The sequence below is a fragment of the Brassica rapa genome, chromosome A07 (genome assembly GCF_000309985.2).
Source record: "Brassica rapa cultivar Chiifu-401-42 chromosome A07, CAAS_Brap_v3.01, whole genome shotgun sequence".
Classification (NCBI taxonomy): domain Eukaryota; kingdom Viridiplantae; phylum Streptophyta; class Magnoliopsida; order Brassicales; family Brassicaceae; genus Brassica; species Brassica rapa.
The window spans coordinates 16,774,248-16,789,557 of NC_024801.2; the positions used below are offsets into that span (position 1 = coordinate 16,774,248).

Genomic DNA, 15,310 nt, shown 5'->3' on the forward strand with positions numbered 1-15,310 from the left:
TTTCTTAGAGAAAACTGAAAAATAGAACAATGATTCATTACTATTGTCTTAAAAAAATAAAATATTGTTTATCATATCTTCCTGTAATTACCCTTTTAATTAATAAAATAAATAAATAATTTTATTATAGAAACCAAAAAAAGGAAAAAAGTGAAAATAGTATAAGAAACTCACATCAAATTAGTAGTGTTTTCTGGATCTAAACTTGTTTATTGTTCTACATAAAATAGATGTCATTTTCTAAACAAAATAATATTGTAGAAATTGTATTCTATGATTTGTTAAACAATATACATTTATTAGAATTAGTAACCTAACTTTAATAATATGAATCTTTTATCAAAATAAAAAAAAGAACTTTAATGATATATTTCACATTTGAGGAATATTAAATATATTGTTCTCAGAATTTAGGTCGAATGATTTTTTTACGGTTTCCTATTTTAAAATAATTTGAATATGCAATGTTGAAACAAGTGAAAATGCTAAACTTAGGTTTTGATTGGTTAAGGCTTAACCGTTAAGCATTAGCATTAGCATTATGTTCTACATTATCTATCCAATCAACAATTGTTATAAAAATATTTAGAAAAGCATTTACTAAATGTTAATGTTTTCCAAATGTTCTCTGGTCAATGTTTTCATATGAAACTTTTAAAATATCATTTGCATTTATAATTTATAAAATTAAATAAAATATATAATTTATTTATTTATTTTAGTTAATAATATCATTAAATTATTTTTGTATCCAGAAAATAATATTTTGTTTTCTAAAATTAATTTACAATAAAAATATTTGTTTTTAAAAAATATTTCACATTTTAAATATAATTTAATTAATATAATTAGTTTATATAATTTAATTAATATGATTTAATTATATTTTAAATGTGAAATATTATTTTTAAAAAATAAATATTTTAATTGTAAATTTATTTTAAAATAATATTTTTGATATAAACATATTATTAAATTATTAAATATAATTAATTAAATATCTTTTTAATTTTATATGTTAATATATTTATATATATATACATATTAGAAATATATTTTTATATATATTTATATATATTAGAAATATATTCAGTAAATAGCATACTCATATTACTTTACCAATCATCCTATTGAATAGTTTCACAAAAACGTACATCTTCTGCAGCATATTGTTTCTGCAGCATACTGCTACTGCTTTATCATCTTCTCTGTCAATCAAAGCCTTAGTCGAATATGTTTTCAAAGCTATCGGTTTGTTTATACATGTGGCAGAAACTATAATCTATGGATTGATCATGATTGAATCTTTGATAATCTAGATAATATTGTTACCAAATATTTATAAAGTATTTGAAAATATTTTTTATTTTCTTTTCTACCTTAAAAGTGTTTTTTTATGTTATATTTCTCTATTATTTGGTTTTTATTTAATTTATGTAAATAACTATCATATATGTAAATATCTTAATATATGCATTACAATGATTTACACAACAGTCCACGAGTAGCGAAGGCAATCTATCAACACCAACTAGCCACTAGAGTGAAATAGCCTTCTTATAGGTATGTTGCACCAAAGACCTAACCAGAGACGGAAAAGGGAGAAATATGCCACTGAAGAACCACACAAACCTCGACTAATCCATCATAACTCCATAAAAACCCATGAAAAAAAAACAAAGGAGAAAAGGAATCCTCGTCGAAGACCCAGAATGGGTCCTCAGCGAACTAGATTTGTTGAAAAAGAGCCAATTTTTTTTTTTTTTCGCCTCTCAAAGGCCAACAAGTTAAACCACAAATGTATGCACTGTTTTATACTTTTTTGTATTTTATTGTTAGCTTATACTAATAACTTATCATTATTTTATCTAAGGTTATGAATGTTTCAGCTGCTTAACACTAAACGCACTCAAATTTTACTTTATGTTACCATTCATTCCATTTCACACACAAAATACTGAGTGGTTTCAAATTTAAAAATGAAAGAAAAATATAAAATAAGATGTATAAGTTGTCTTTGGCAATGTTAGGTGATCTCAATGAGGTCCTAAACAACGATGAAAAGATTGGAGGATCAAGACGAAGTGATATGGGTCTATCTTACGGTCCATTTGAATACCCGGAGGGAGGGTCCGGCTGCACCACCCTTTTGGGGATTAGTCTGGACTCGTTCATGGGTCTGGGATATCCCCAAAGTTAAAAAAAAAAAAAAAGACGAAGTGATATGATTCTTTCAAGGCGACAAAGTGATAATTATTTCAGAGTCTTCTCAGAAATATTGGAGGTGTGTGAGATAGTGGAACAGAGACTTATGAGATGAAGGTCAGCCATCAAGGCATAGTTACTAAGACATGCTCAAAGTGAATGTCATGCATGGTTTGATGCAAACAAAAAGAACTCAGAAGATGCTCATCCACAATACCAGACACATGATACATAAGTCTTATGCTTGCAGCGTATTTTTTTGGGTAGATGGATTGTTGACTTCGAATTCACTGTTTAGTAGATATGGTTGGTCAGTTGGGAATGAAAAACTCTTAGGTTTGAGAAATAAAGGGAGATGCTTGTCATCTTTGCATTCAGAATTGGATGCATTCATTTGGTCTATGGAGAATGTGCTTCAACACATAACATGTCAGTATTTTTGAATGGACTTCAAAGATGTCATTTCAATAATTCAAAATCCGACAACATGGCCAAGTTTTTCAACAAAATTGGCTAGAGATAGCATTTCTACGAGGACGATTCCAAGATTTCAAGATCACTCACATACAAAGAGAGAAAACCGGATATCATACACTTTAGCCAAAATCAAACGTGTTTTTCATTGAAGTTTAGTTTTAGTTTTTTTATTTTATTTCCGTCTAAATTCTCATACCACATATACCATGAATAATATAATAGATTTTTGATGTAAAAAATACAAAACTCAATAGTTTTTTAATCATTGGTTATGCTTTGTCAGAATTGGCGGAAATAGTATCTCTACCAAGATTGTATGTGTTTTTCATAGAAGTTCAATTTTTGTTGATCGTTCCGATTCTCATATCACTTTTACCTTGAGTAATATAATATATTTTTTATGTCAGATATAAAAACTCCATACACACACTCCTTAGAAAACAGTATGTTATACTTGACTCGAGAGATCATGTCCATCTATTGGAAAACTTTGTTAGTAAGAGAGTCATATATATATGTAATGTTGTATTCCGGTAATGAGTGCCAATCGAGTCAAGAATTAAGGCGAAGACTGTTGAATTTGCTGCGCCACCCAACCTAACCCTACCCCACCGGTCCGACGAGTTAGCCACCGACACATAAATTAGGACGGTTCATTTTTACATTTTTCTGAAAAAGATACTCGTAATTGTTAAGTGTGTACGTGATTCGTTCTAAATTGATTAAACGTCAACACTCATCACACGTTAGTAATTTTTGAAACAGTAGTACAGTAGATTCTTACTAACAAAATACAGCATGAATACTTTTACAAACAACTGTTCGCGTTTTTTCCATCATCTCCTTAACTCCAGGATTCCCAGCCAGGATCCATGTCCCTTTCGTTTATCTATATCCATTCGTTTATTATCTTCCTAATCAATTTATTCGCATATCTGTCTATAGTTAGGTGAACAATTAAATGATGCTATCAAGTTGTAAAGCTATAAGTAGAGGTACAAAAATTGTAAAACTTGATTAGGCTGGGTATTCGATTTAATCTGAAAAAACTCTGGATATTTATATCATTATGAATCACAAAATACTACTATCCAATATTTTTAAAAGAAGCAAATTGCAAAAAAAAAAAACTCATACAAAAAAAAGATATTTAATATATGATTACCTAAAATATAAAAATATAGATTTTATTATATGGTTTGAGTTTGGATTTATAGATTAAATTTTAGGGTTAGCATTTAAGGGTGGGATGAGATTAAAATTTACAATTTAGAGTAATTTAGTTTTTTTTTTGGTTAAATGAGTGCTATTTATATTTTTCATCATTTTAACGTTATTCTGATTAACTTTAAAAGCTGATACTTTAGAGATTTTTCCAATCACAAATATTAAATTTTCAAAAAAATCCACTATGATATATATATATATATATATATATATATAATATAATATATATATATAATATATATAATATAGTTATTTATATGTGTAAGTTTTATGATATATTTTTATTAAATTAATTATTTGCTACTAAATTTCAATAAAACTTATTTTTATTTGGTGTTGACATATTGTTATTTTTAATCATATAAATATAGTTTTTTACAAAATCAACTATCTGTTTAAAATATGAGTTCTCGGAATCATACTTCCTATGTCTAAGCAGCTCGGCATGTGTTGTGGATAAAGAATAAAAAGGAATTTTATAAATATTTTGTCGAGCCCTAGATTACATTATTCAAACAGAACAAAAGCAAAAAAAAAAAAAAAAAAATCAAAGAAATGCTTTCCCACACAAAAATCATACTGTTTCAATACGTCCTCGTTTCATATTCTTTCTTCACATTCACCTACTCGTCTTCTTCCTCCCCGTCCCCGGAGCCAAGAACAGCCGTGTCCGGTCTCTTCTGCGGCGTAAGCAACAGCTCCTCCACTGATCCAAACTACATGATCCAGGGGCGAATCTAGACTTTTTAAGTACTGGGTGCACTATTGCAAGTAAAAGATAAAAAATGCATTTGGCAAGCATCGAACCTAAGAAAGTGGGGGTGCATATGCGCCCTTTTACCATAGTAGCTACCTAAACTTAACTGTTTTTATATGCAAAAGTTTCGATTTTGATATAATTACGGGTGCACTTGCACCCAGACCCTATAACGTGGCTTCGCCACTGACTACATCCCAACTTTCGTCGATGATATGCAATCACTCTCCTCGAAACTAACTACACGCCATTTCGCAACGCAGTCCATAAACTCCCTGTCGTCTAACTCTGAAACCCAAACGACGTCGGTTTACGCACTTGTCCAGTGCCACAACGATCTCTCACCGTCCGATTGCCAGCTCTGCTACGCGATTGCACGCACGCGCATCCCTCGTTGTCTCCCTTCCTCCTCCGCGCGGATCTTCCTCGACGGCTGTTTCCTCCGCTACGACACTTACGAGTTTTACGGCGAGTCGATATCCGCCGCCTCGGACAGATATTCATGCAGCAACGACACCGTTTTGGATCCCCAGTTTGGAATCCGCGTTTCCGAAATGGCGGTGAGAGCCGCTGTTAAACACGGGGGTTTCGGAGTCGCCGGGGAGAGTGGGGTACACGCGCTTGCTCAGTGCTGGGAGAGCGTGGGGAAAGAAGGTTGTAGGGATTGTTTGGAGAAAGCTATTGGACAAGTAAAACGGTGCGTTTCGAGGAGAGAAGGGAGAGCTATGAATAGTGGGTGTTATCTTAGATACTCTGATCATAAATTCTATAATGGTCATGGACATAGTGTACTTCATGGTAAGTCTTATTTCTCAAGTTAAATTTGATGTATACATTTGAACTTTTAACATAAAAGTTACACAAACCGAAGAAAAACAAATGCTTGTTTGGTTTATATGTTACGATCTAGTTTTTAGTTACTAGACTCAAGACCATCTCCAATTATATACTCTATTTTTCACTTCAAAATAGAATAATTATATAATAGAGTTCAATTCTATTCCAGTAGTACTCTAACTCTATTTTAGAGTGAAAAATAGAGTGATGAACAAAAAAATAAATAAGTTACTCCATATTTGGAGTAAACCTACTTTTTACTCTATTATAAAGTGAAAAATAGAATACCATTGAAGCATTTTTACTTCAAACTCTATTTTAGAGTGGAAAATAAAGTATCATTGGAACATTTTTACTTCAAACTCTATTTTAGAGTGGAAAATAAAGTGGGTTGGAGATACTCTAAACATTCCAAATGTATTTTTTTTTGGGTAAAAATCATTACAGAAGTATTTTCTCGTTTAATTTGATTTCGGTCTCCAAACAACTCAATTACAGTTCAAATTTAGTTTTATTTATTTATCACAACATTAATTCAAATTGTTTTTTAAATTTGATGTTTTTTACACATTTTTTTATTTATTTCGGTTAATCTATATTATTAAAACTGAAGTACCCTTAGTACTGTTTGGAAACAAGGATAAACAAATAAATGAGAATTGTTTGGAAACATGGATAGCAGATTTATTACTTTTTTTTATTTACACATTTAATCATTGCATTTATAATAAATGACATATTTCCTTTTTGTATTTTTTTATTTACAGATTATACCACTACATTTAAAATCAATTTAAATTAATTAATTACAATGGTTGTTGTTTCTTTATAGTGAAAATAAAAACACAACTGAAATATATAGTATATATTATATAAAAGAATTTTAAATATAGCATTACTTTATTTAGTTTAATCAAATATAAAAAATTGGAGAGTTCAATTTTCAAGAAAATAAAATATCATAAAATTAAAGATAATTCATAGAAAACTAATGCAAAAATTAAAATTTTAGGTATGTTTTTTTACTTTTGAAAATAAATTCAAAAAAAAACAACAGATCAATATATGAATAGTACAATTACATCAAATTGCATTAAGTTATAAAAAATCTATATTATTAAAACTGAAGTACCCTTAGTACTGTTTGGAAACAAGGATAAACAAATAAATGAGAATTGTTTGGAAACATGGATAGCAGATTTATTACTTTTTTTTATTTACACATTTAATCATTGCATTTATAATAAATGACATATTTCCTTTTTGTATTTTTTTATTTACAGATTATACCACTACATTTAAAATCAATTTAAATTAATTAATTACAATGGTTGTTGTTTCTTTATAGTGAAAATAAAAACACAACTGAAATATATAGTATATATTATATAAAAGAATTTTAAATATAGCATTACTTTATTTAGTTTAATCAAATATAAAAATTGGAGAGTTCAATTTTCAAGAAAATAAAATATCATAAAATTAAAGATAATTCATAGAAAACTAATGCAAAAATTAAAATTTTAGGTATGTTTTTTTTCTTTTGAAAATAAATTCAAAAAAAACAACAGATCAATATATGAATAGTACAATTACATCAAATTGCATTAAGTTATAAAAAATAATATAATATTATGTATAAATAAAAAAAATATATTATCAAACATCTATATTATAAAATAATATATTCTATTCTATATGTATGAATTTTTTTTATCAAACCAGTGGTTTATGATTTTATGTTAAACAAAAATTAAATCAAGCACCCGCGCGGAGTTTAAATTAAATTAGTGGAATATACATTTGTATTTATACACACACTTGTGTAAAAAAACATTGGTGGCAGGGCTTTATAACAAAGGAGTCGTCGTGGCTATTGTCTTGACCATGTCAGCAATCGTTATGCTCATTCTACTGGCAACGTATGTTATTATTGTCAAAGTATCAAAGAAGAAACAAGGTAGACATTTTAATCACATGCACTAGTTCACTATGTTTTCTCCATATATATAAAGAAAACATTTCAATCAAAACGTAAAAAGTTCTTTTACGTATGTGCACTAATTATCATACCACGTGATCATGTATATACCCAACTTACATCGTTCATTTCTTGAGGAGCAGAACAAAGAAATCTTGGGTTGGTTTCAAGAAGATTCAAGAACTCAAAGACTAAGTTTAAGTACGAGACTTTAGAGAAGGCAACTGATTACTTCAGCACCAAGAAAAAACTAGGGGAAGGAGGAAACGGTACCGTATTCTTAGGAATCCTCCCAAATGGCAAGAGCGTGGCAGTGAAGAGACTAGTGTTTAACACAAGAGAATGGGTAGAAGAATTCTTCAACGAAGTGAATCTGATAAGTGGAATCCAACATAAAAACCTAGTCAAGCTTCTTGGCTGTAGCATTGAAGGACCCGAGAGTCTCTTGGTCTACGAGTACGTCCCTAACAAAAGCCTAGACAACTTTCTCTTTGGTAAGTCTTGCACTGTTTTTTTGTCAGAGTTTTGGAAGCTCTGTGACTCTTAACAAGTAGTTTTTTTTTTTGTGATTTACAGATGAGAGTAAAATCAAGAGTTTAAACTGGAACCAGAGGCTAAACATAATCCTTGGAACAGCGGAAGGATTGGCTTACCTACACGGCTCCCCGGTTAGGATTATTCACCGTGACATTAAAACAAGCAATGTTCTTCTAGACGACCAACTCAATCCCAAAGTGGCTGATTTTGGTTTGGCTCGATGTCTCGGTACGGATAAAACTCATCTTAGCACCGGCATCGCAGGAACCCTGTAAGCTACTAGAAACTAGATGCATGGTTCGAGTGATTCATGTGTTGGGCTCGATGATAAATTTTCACACTCACTCTTAATTTGCAGAGGTTACATGGCTCCAGAGTATGTTGTTAGAGGACAATTAACGGAGAAAGCTGATGTTTATAGCTACGGAGTTCTCGTTCTCGAGATCGCTTGTGGAACAAGAAACAACGTTTTCGTGCCAGGAGCTGGTCATCTCTTACATAGAGTAATTAAGATTCCCCAAAAACAAAATTTAGTTGTTTTTTTTTTGGAATCTTGAATTTGACGAACTTTTCTTGTTTCTAGGTCTGGAACCTCTACAGACTGAACAGATTGGTAGAAGCCCTAGACCCATGTCTGAACGACGAGAAGTTGCTTCAAGTACAAGGCAGCCAAGCTGAAGTTTGTAAAGTTCTTAGTGTGGGATTGTTATGCGCACAAGCTTCTCCATCGCTGAGACCATCGATGGAAGAAGTCATCAGTATGTTAACGGAGAGAGATTATCCGATTCCATCTCCAACCAATCCTCCTTTCTTAAGAATTAGCTCTTTGGCTACAGAGGGCAGTAGTACTGCATCTTGCAGCTCCAATAGTACTACAATGGTCAAAACCGATCTAGCTTCGTATACCTCTTCAGAATCTTTTGCAACTCGTCTTGTTTCGTAGAAGTTTCACCGTTTTCTTGAGGTCCGAGGTCTATCTATGTAAATTTCATCCAGAACTAATGTTGCATATGAGTGCATTAAGGAAGAAAGTAATGTTTTCATATCTGACCTTCACATTGAACCATATTACTCTTCGTCACCGGATCATATGATCGACCGTGATTGAACCACATGTCAATAGATTAATAAATTGTAATATATAGTTATATATGAACATAATATTATTAATCATTGTAATATAAAATTATTTCAAGTATAATTTACAAAATATAATTAATATTAAATTTTTTTGTTTTACTTTCAATTTTCATCCACCATAAACTTAGTTATTTGATTAATTTTTTAATACCAAATAAGAACTTTGGGTAAAAACAAGATAATAAATAATTAAATAAAAATATTATATAATTAAATTTTAAATCTAAAATAAATATAAATATAAATGTATAATTGATTTTCAATAAAAATAAAATAATATTTTTTTGAGAAAAAGACTAGAATAGCACTAAACCAAGTTTTTGTTCTCAAAGTAGCACTCAAGGCTCAAAGTCACAAAAATAGGTTTCATTAAAGAAGTAAATATACACTTATACTCCTTGGGTTAATTAATCCAAACCTTAGGGTTTAGAGTTAAGGGGTGGGGTTTTGGAATTACGGTTTAAAATTTTATAAAAAATAAATACTAAAATAAAAAAAAAAATTTAAAAAACAGTTTCAAAAAGTATTTTTAATTTATAAAAGAAAATTTGAAAAAAAAAGTAAAAAAAAAATTTAAAAAAAAATTTATAAAAATTTCGAATCTGAAAACATGTAATCTGAAACTATAAAAAATTATTTTTTTATTTTTTTTTATTTTTTATTTTTTTATTTTTATTTTTATTTATTTTTGTTTGTTTATTTAATTTTAAACTAAGGATATTAGTGATATTTTACCCTTTAATGAATGTCATTTTTGTGACTTTCTCTTTCTAGTGCTATTTTTGAGACATAAACTTCAAAAGATGTTATTATTGACAATTGCCCCATAAGTGTTATATCAATAAATTTATGTCTTCTTTGTTATTATTTTCTTCATTTTTTTGAATAAATAGTACATCATTCATTAAAGTCTAAAGTTGAAACATATTTTTTCTTATAAATACATATTAATTTTGTTGAATGCATAGAATCACAACTTTTGTGGTTTATTAATTTTTTTTGTTTAAAAGTATATGAAAAGTTCAAACAATCTTTTTTATATATTTTTATAAATATTATTAAAAAAATTGTTTAACCGGATCAACCGGTGTCATGTAACGAGTTAGTGCTGGATTTTTAGATTTTTTATTGGATTTATCAGTTTTTTTTTTATTAACGGGGTTTTACGAAAACTCTAAACCAGATTATTTATGGATTATCCCGTTTACCGATTCAAGTGCGTATTCGGATTGGGTACGAAAACATTGGAGAAAGCATAAGAGCAAAATTGGAACTGTCTTTGTATCTCACATTCTCACATTTAGTAAGAGTATATCTGATTATTTTTTGCTTGTTACGAGCATTTGAAAATTTTGTCCATAATATCGACATTCAGCCGTTAAAATAACAATTGAAGATGTTTGAATATAACAAAGAAGATGAGACAAAGCTAAGCTAAGTATGAGAGACGACGACACAACCAAATGTGTTTTCATGTTCAAATCACAAACTTTTGAATCGGCGGAGCTTTTCTTGCCGACCTAGTTTTGTTCAAGAACGAACTTCTCCGCTGTAATGATTCTGGGAGTTTATATGGCAAATATTTCATCACTAATAGCGTCCATAGCCTCTTGCGTCTCGATTTTCCAATGCCGTGCGCTTCACTGTAAGGTAGTGAAGACTATGAGTTACCGCCACGGGTTCATTGGAGACCAGCTTGTCGGATGTTACTTGAGACTGGGTCATGAAGTTTGCGCAGAGAAGCTGTTCGATGAAATGCCTGAGAGAGATTTAGTCTCTTGGAACTCTTTGATATCTGGGTATTCAGGGAGAGGTCATCTGGGTAAATGTTTGAAGGGTTTTTCTAAGATGATGAGATCTGATGTGGGTTTAGGGTTTAGACCTAATGAAGTTACGTTTTTGTCGATTATCTCGGCTTGTGTTCATGGAAAGAGTAGAGAAGAAGGACGTTGCGTTCACGGGCTTGTGATGAAATATGGTGTGCTTGAGGAGGTGAAAGTTGTGAATGCTCTTATCAACTGGTATGGAAAGGCTGGAGATTTGAGTTCATCTTGTAAATTGTTTGAGGAATTGAGTGTGAAGAATGTGGTTTCGTGGAATACAATGATTGTGGTTTACTTGCAAAACGGTTTAGCTGAAGAAGGTCTTGGTTGCTTCAACGTGAGCAGAAGGGTTGGGAATAAGGCTGATCAAGCTGCTTTTCTTGCTGTTCTCCGTGTCTGTGAAGATATTGGGGCAGTGAAAGTAGCGCAAGGGATTCACGGGATGATCTTGTGTTGTGGATTTAATGCAAACATGTGTATAACGACGGCGTTATTAGACTTGTATGCAAAACTAGGGAGGTTGGAGGATTCGTCTAAAGTGTTTCTTGAGATTACTTCTCCAGATAGTATGGCGTGGACTGCAATGCTTGCTGCTTATGCCACTCATGGTTATGGAAGAGACGCTATCAAGCACTTTGAGCTCATGGTTGATCACTATGGTATTAGTCCTGATCATGTGACCTTCACCCACTTGCTGAGTGCTTGTAGTCACTCGGGTCTTGTCGAAGAAGGGAAGCATTATTTCGAAACAATGCTGGAAAGATACAGAGTTGAGCCGAGGTTAGATCACTACTCATGTATGGTTGATCTGATGGGTCGATCCGGGTTTCTTCAGGAAGCTTATGGATTGATCAAAGAGATGCCAATGGAGCCGAGTTCTGGTGTTTGGGGAGCTTTGCTTGGTGCTTGTAGGGTTTATGGAGATACCAAACTCGGTAAAGAAGCTGCAGAGAGATTGTTTGAGTTAGAGCCTTGTGATGGTAGAAACTACATAATGCTAGCAAATATCTACTCAGCTTCTGGTCAATGGAAAGATGCTTCAAGAGTAAGGAATCTGATGAAACAGAAAGGTCTTGTAAGAGCTTCAGGGTGTAGCTACATTGAACATGGTAATAAGATTCATAAGTTTGTTGTTGGAGATTGGTCTCACCCTGAATCAGAGAAGATACAGAAGAAGCTCAAAGAGATTAGAAAGAAGATGAAGAATGAATTAGGATATAAATCAAGAACAGAGTTTGTGTTACATGATGTTGATGAAGATGTGAAAGAGGAAATGATTAATCAACATAGCGAGAAGATTGCAATGGCGTTTGGGCTTCTGGTGATTAGTCCAATGGAGCCAATAATCATAAGGAAAAATCTTAGAATATGTGGAGATTGTCATGAAACAGCAAAAGCAATATCTTTGATGGAGGAAAGGAGACTCATTATTAGAGATTCAAAGAGGTTTCATCATTTCTCAGAAGGCTCTTGTTCTTGCAGAGATTACTGGTAGTATCTCAATTCACACCCTCTTGAATGGTTAGTTATACTATTTTAACTGTATATGAAGAGCATACACAGAGAAAAAAATTAAGTGTGTCAATCAAATATTGCATAACATAGTAACAATGAACCATTCTGAGCTTTTGACGCGAAGAAATTATTGAACATTCAAGTATGCCACTTGCGATCTTGCATGAGATTACACAGACGCTAAATTTCATGATTTTGACTTGAAACAAAAAAGAACTTAATCATTGTAGTGAAAAGTCCAGGAAAAGTAAAAGGACATCACAGTGAAAGTTACAAAACTTTCCCCCAAAACAGAACTTCATCATGCTGCGGCCGTCCTCTGAGTAGTCTCATGACCCTTAGTAGTAGTATCATGGGTCTTAGAGATATCATACTGTTTAGCTTCCTGTGCCTTATTCTGCACGTGCTGCCCCATTTCTTTTCCCTTCTGTCCAGCGTAGCCAACAGCATCCGCCATTCTCTTCTTAGCATACTCCAACTGCTCAGGCACACTACTCTTCCTGGTCCCACGAAGGTAGTTCATGACCCAAGAGACTGAGCTAAGCCCCGTTAGACCGAACATTCCAGACGCCAAGAACCCTGTCGCTGCAAGCCCGATGGTTAGAGCCGCTGGGACTATGACCGGGCTGAAGAGTAGGAAAAGTGGTATAGAGATCAGTAAACCTATCACCGAGCCCGCCAAAAGTAAACCGGCTATGGCAAGCAGCGAACCAACGATAGGGACTCCCACCAAAAAGGATAACACCTTTCATAAATGATTTTTGATTAGCAACCATCATTATAGAATCAAGAAAAGCGTATATAATAAACATGCAATCATTTTTACAACATTAATACAATCACGAAAAGCGTGTATAACCAATTATTATTCATGTTCTTACCAGTTTGTATTTATTAACAACTGGTAAATGAGTCTACACTTATCAGAAAAGTTTTAGCTGATTTTAAAGTAATGCTTGGCTAATTAATAACGGTAATAATAAGATTGAGAAAATGTATAATAAATTGTATTGCATGTATCGATCGGACAATGTTAGGTAGACATTTTCAAAAACAATATTACACTAGGTTAAGACCCGCGCCTTGCGCGGAATAAACATTATATATATAAATTATTTTATATATTATATATTTATAGCATATTATGAAATAATAAATATATATTGAATAATTAAAAAGTCATTATCTACTACTTATATAATTAAATTGGTGCAAACATATAAATAAATTTAATAAATCAAAATTTTTTTTTTCTATTTGATATGATATATAATTAAATTTAATTGATAGTAACATATATATGGTATATGTTAATATTAATATTTATTAGATGATTTTTTTCTCATATTTTTTATCATTGGTATCTGTTATAGCAAAAAGTCTAAATTAGTGATAACAAAATTTTCATTGTGGGAACAATGGATGGTTTAAGTAATTTATAATATTTTAAAAAATTAAGTTGTCAATATTTTTTCAAATTTTTTATCAAAAAAATGTTCAAAGTAAATTTCAAAATTATGATATTTATGCATTTTATATAGTATATAGTTTAATTTAAAATGATACATATATTTATATATCTTTTATTTTTGATACTTATTAAATGTGACTTTCAACTTATATTATTTTTTAATTATTTGTATCATGTCATAACAAAAGTTTTATCAAATCTTTATTATTCAAAATCATTAATTGTCATATATATTTTAGCCACATTAGGCAATTCCGTAATCTTATTTAAGAAAATAATGAATCATATTAATAAGGTATTTATTGTGGTTTAATAAAAAACTTATTATATATTTAAATGGACCAACCTATTTCTCTAAGTATTCTAAGAATCATTCTAGTGATGACACATGGCTACAAAAAAAATGTTGCAATGCTTCTCAAATAATATATAGGGGATAAACATTCATAATAGTTAGATCATGGACCATTTTTGTAGTATCATATTTCGTCTAAAGAATAGTAACATGTAGTATGCGTGTCATCAACTTCCTATGTATTGGGATTAAACTTCCTATGTATTGGGACTATGTAGAGATCAATTGGTTATAAGGCTTAATCTCTAAAGAATGTTAAAAATATAAACTACCATATCGAAAAATGGAGTCCAGTAAATTTAAAATACTATGCATGAAATTAAGAAAATGTATTAACATATTGACAATGTAATAAAAACGTTACTTGGGTGCTAGATGGGCCACGTTCAGGCATCATGCTTTTGTAACCTCCAGCACCGTATCCTCCACCCCTGCCACCACCATAGCCGCCTGCACCACCACCGCCTTCATACTGAATATTAACTCGTCCGCCTTCATACGGCGACTGAAATTGCAAGTGCCTATCAGTACGGTCGACGCGATGTGTATCCGCCATTAAGATGATATTGAGTAGTGTCTAGTTTTTCTTTGATCGTCTTTTTGTTCTTAGTTTGCGAAGGTTTCTTTTATAGATGGAGTTGGAGCGATGAGAAGAGGACACCTAAGACGGTGAGATGTTAGAGTAGTAGAGAAGTGGCTTTGCATGGTTTCCAGGTTGCAACTTCTTTCTTCTTTCTTCTTTTCCTTTTATATTTTATTACACGAGATATCTAAAAGATGTTTTCGCTTTTTCCGCTGACATAAATTTAAAACAGGTCAAAAGATATTTCGGCCATGCATTAGTTCAGTTCGAAGTTGTCTGAACATTAAAATTAACTTTTAATGCATATAGATTATTAAAATGTCTTTGCCTCTAAATGGTGACAAAAGAAATTGGTGAAAATATTGAATTTTTTTTCATTCCTTACAATTTATACCATTTAGA

General features: G+C 31.3%; 3 protein-coding genes across 3 annotated transcripts; 2 read left to right on the forward strand and 1 right to left on the reverse strand.

The window, feature by feature from the left end:
* Nucleotides 1-985: 985 nt before the first annotated feature.
* On the forward strand, nt 986-9,222 carry LOC103850172 (cysteine-rich receptor-like protein kinase 42). Its single transcript, XM_009126887.3, has 7 exons — nt 986-4,629; nt 4,861-5,464; nt 7,350-7,463; nt 7,628-7,978; nt 8,061-8,292; nt 8,380-8,524; nt 8,605-9,222. The coding sequence occupies exons 1-7, from the start codon at nt 4,465-4,467 to the stop codon at nt 8,962-8,964; spliced, it is 1,971 nt and encodes a 656-aa protein (XP_009125135.1). The 5' UTR covers nt 986-4,464; the 3' UTR covers nt 8,965-9,222.
* Nucleotides 9,223-9,759: 537 nt separating this feature from the next.
* Nucleotides 9,760-12,753, forward strand: LOC103850175 (pentatricopeptide repeat-containing protein At5g40410, mitochondrial). The gene has a single exon (XM_009126889.3). The coding sequence runs from the start codon at nt 10,716-10,718 to the stop codon at nt 12,477-12,479; it is 1,764 nt and encodes a 587-aa protein (XP_009125137.1). The 5' UTR covers nt 9,760-10,715; the 3' UTR covers nt 12,480-12,753.
* On the reverse strand, nt 12,577-14,931 carry LOC103850173 (oleosin 21.2 kDa). Its single transcript, XM_009126888.3, has 2 exons — nt 14,690-14,931; nt 12,577-13,244 (listed from the first exon to the last, which is right to left on the reverse strand). Exons 1-2 carry the CDS (start codon nt 14,879-14,881, stop codon nt 12,801-12,803), a joined length of 636 nt encoding a protein of 211 aa, XP_009125136.1. The 5' UTR covers nt 14,882-14,931; the 3' UTR covers nt 12,577-12,800.
* Nucleotides 14,932-15,310: the final 379 nt, after the last annotated feature.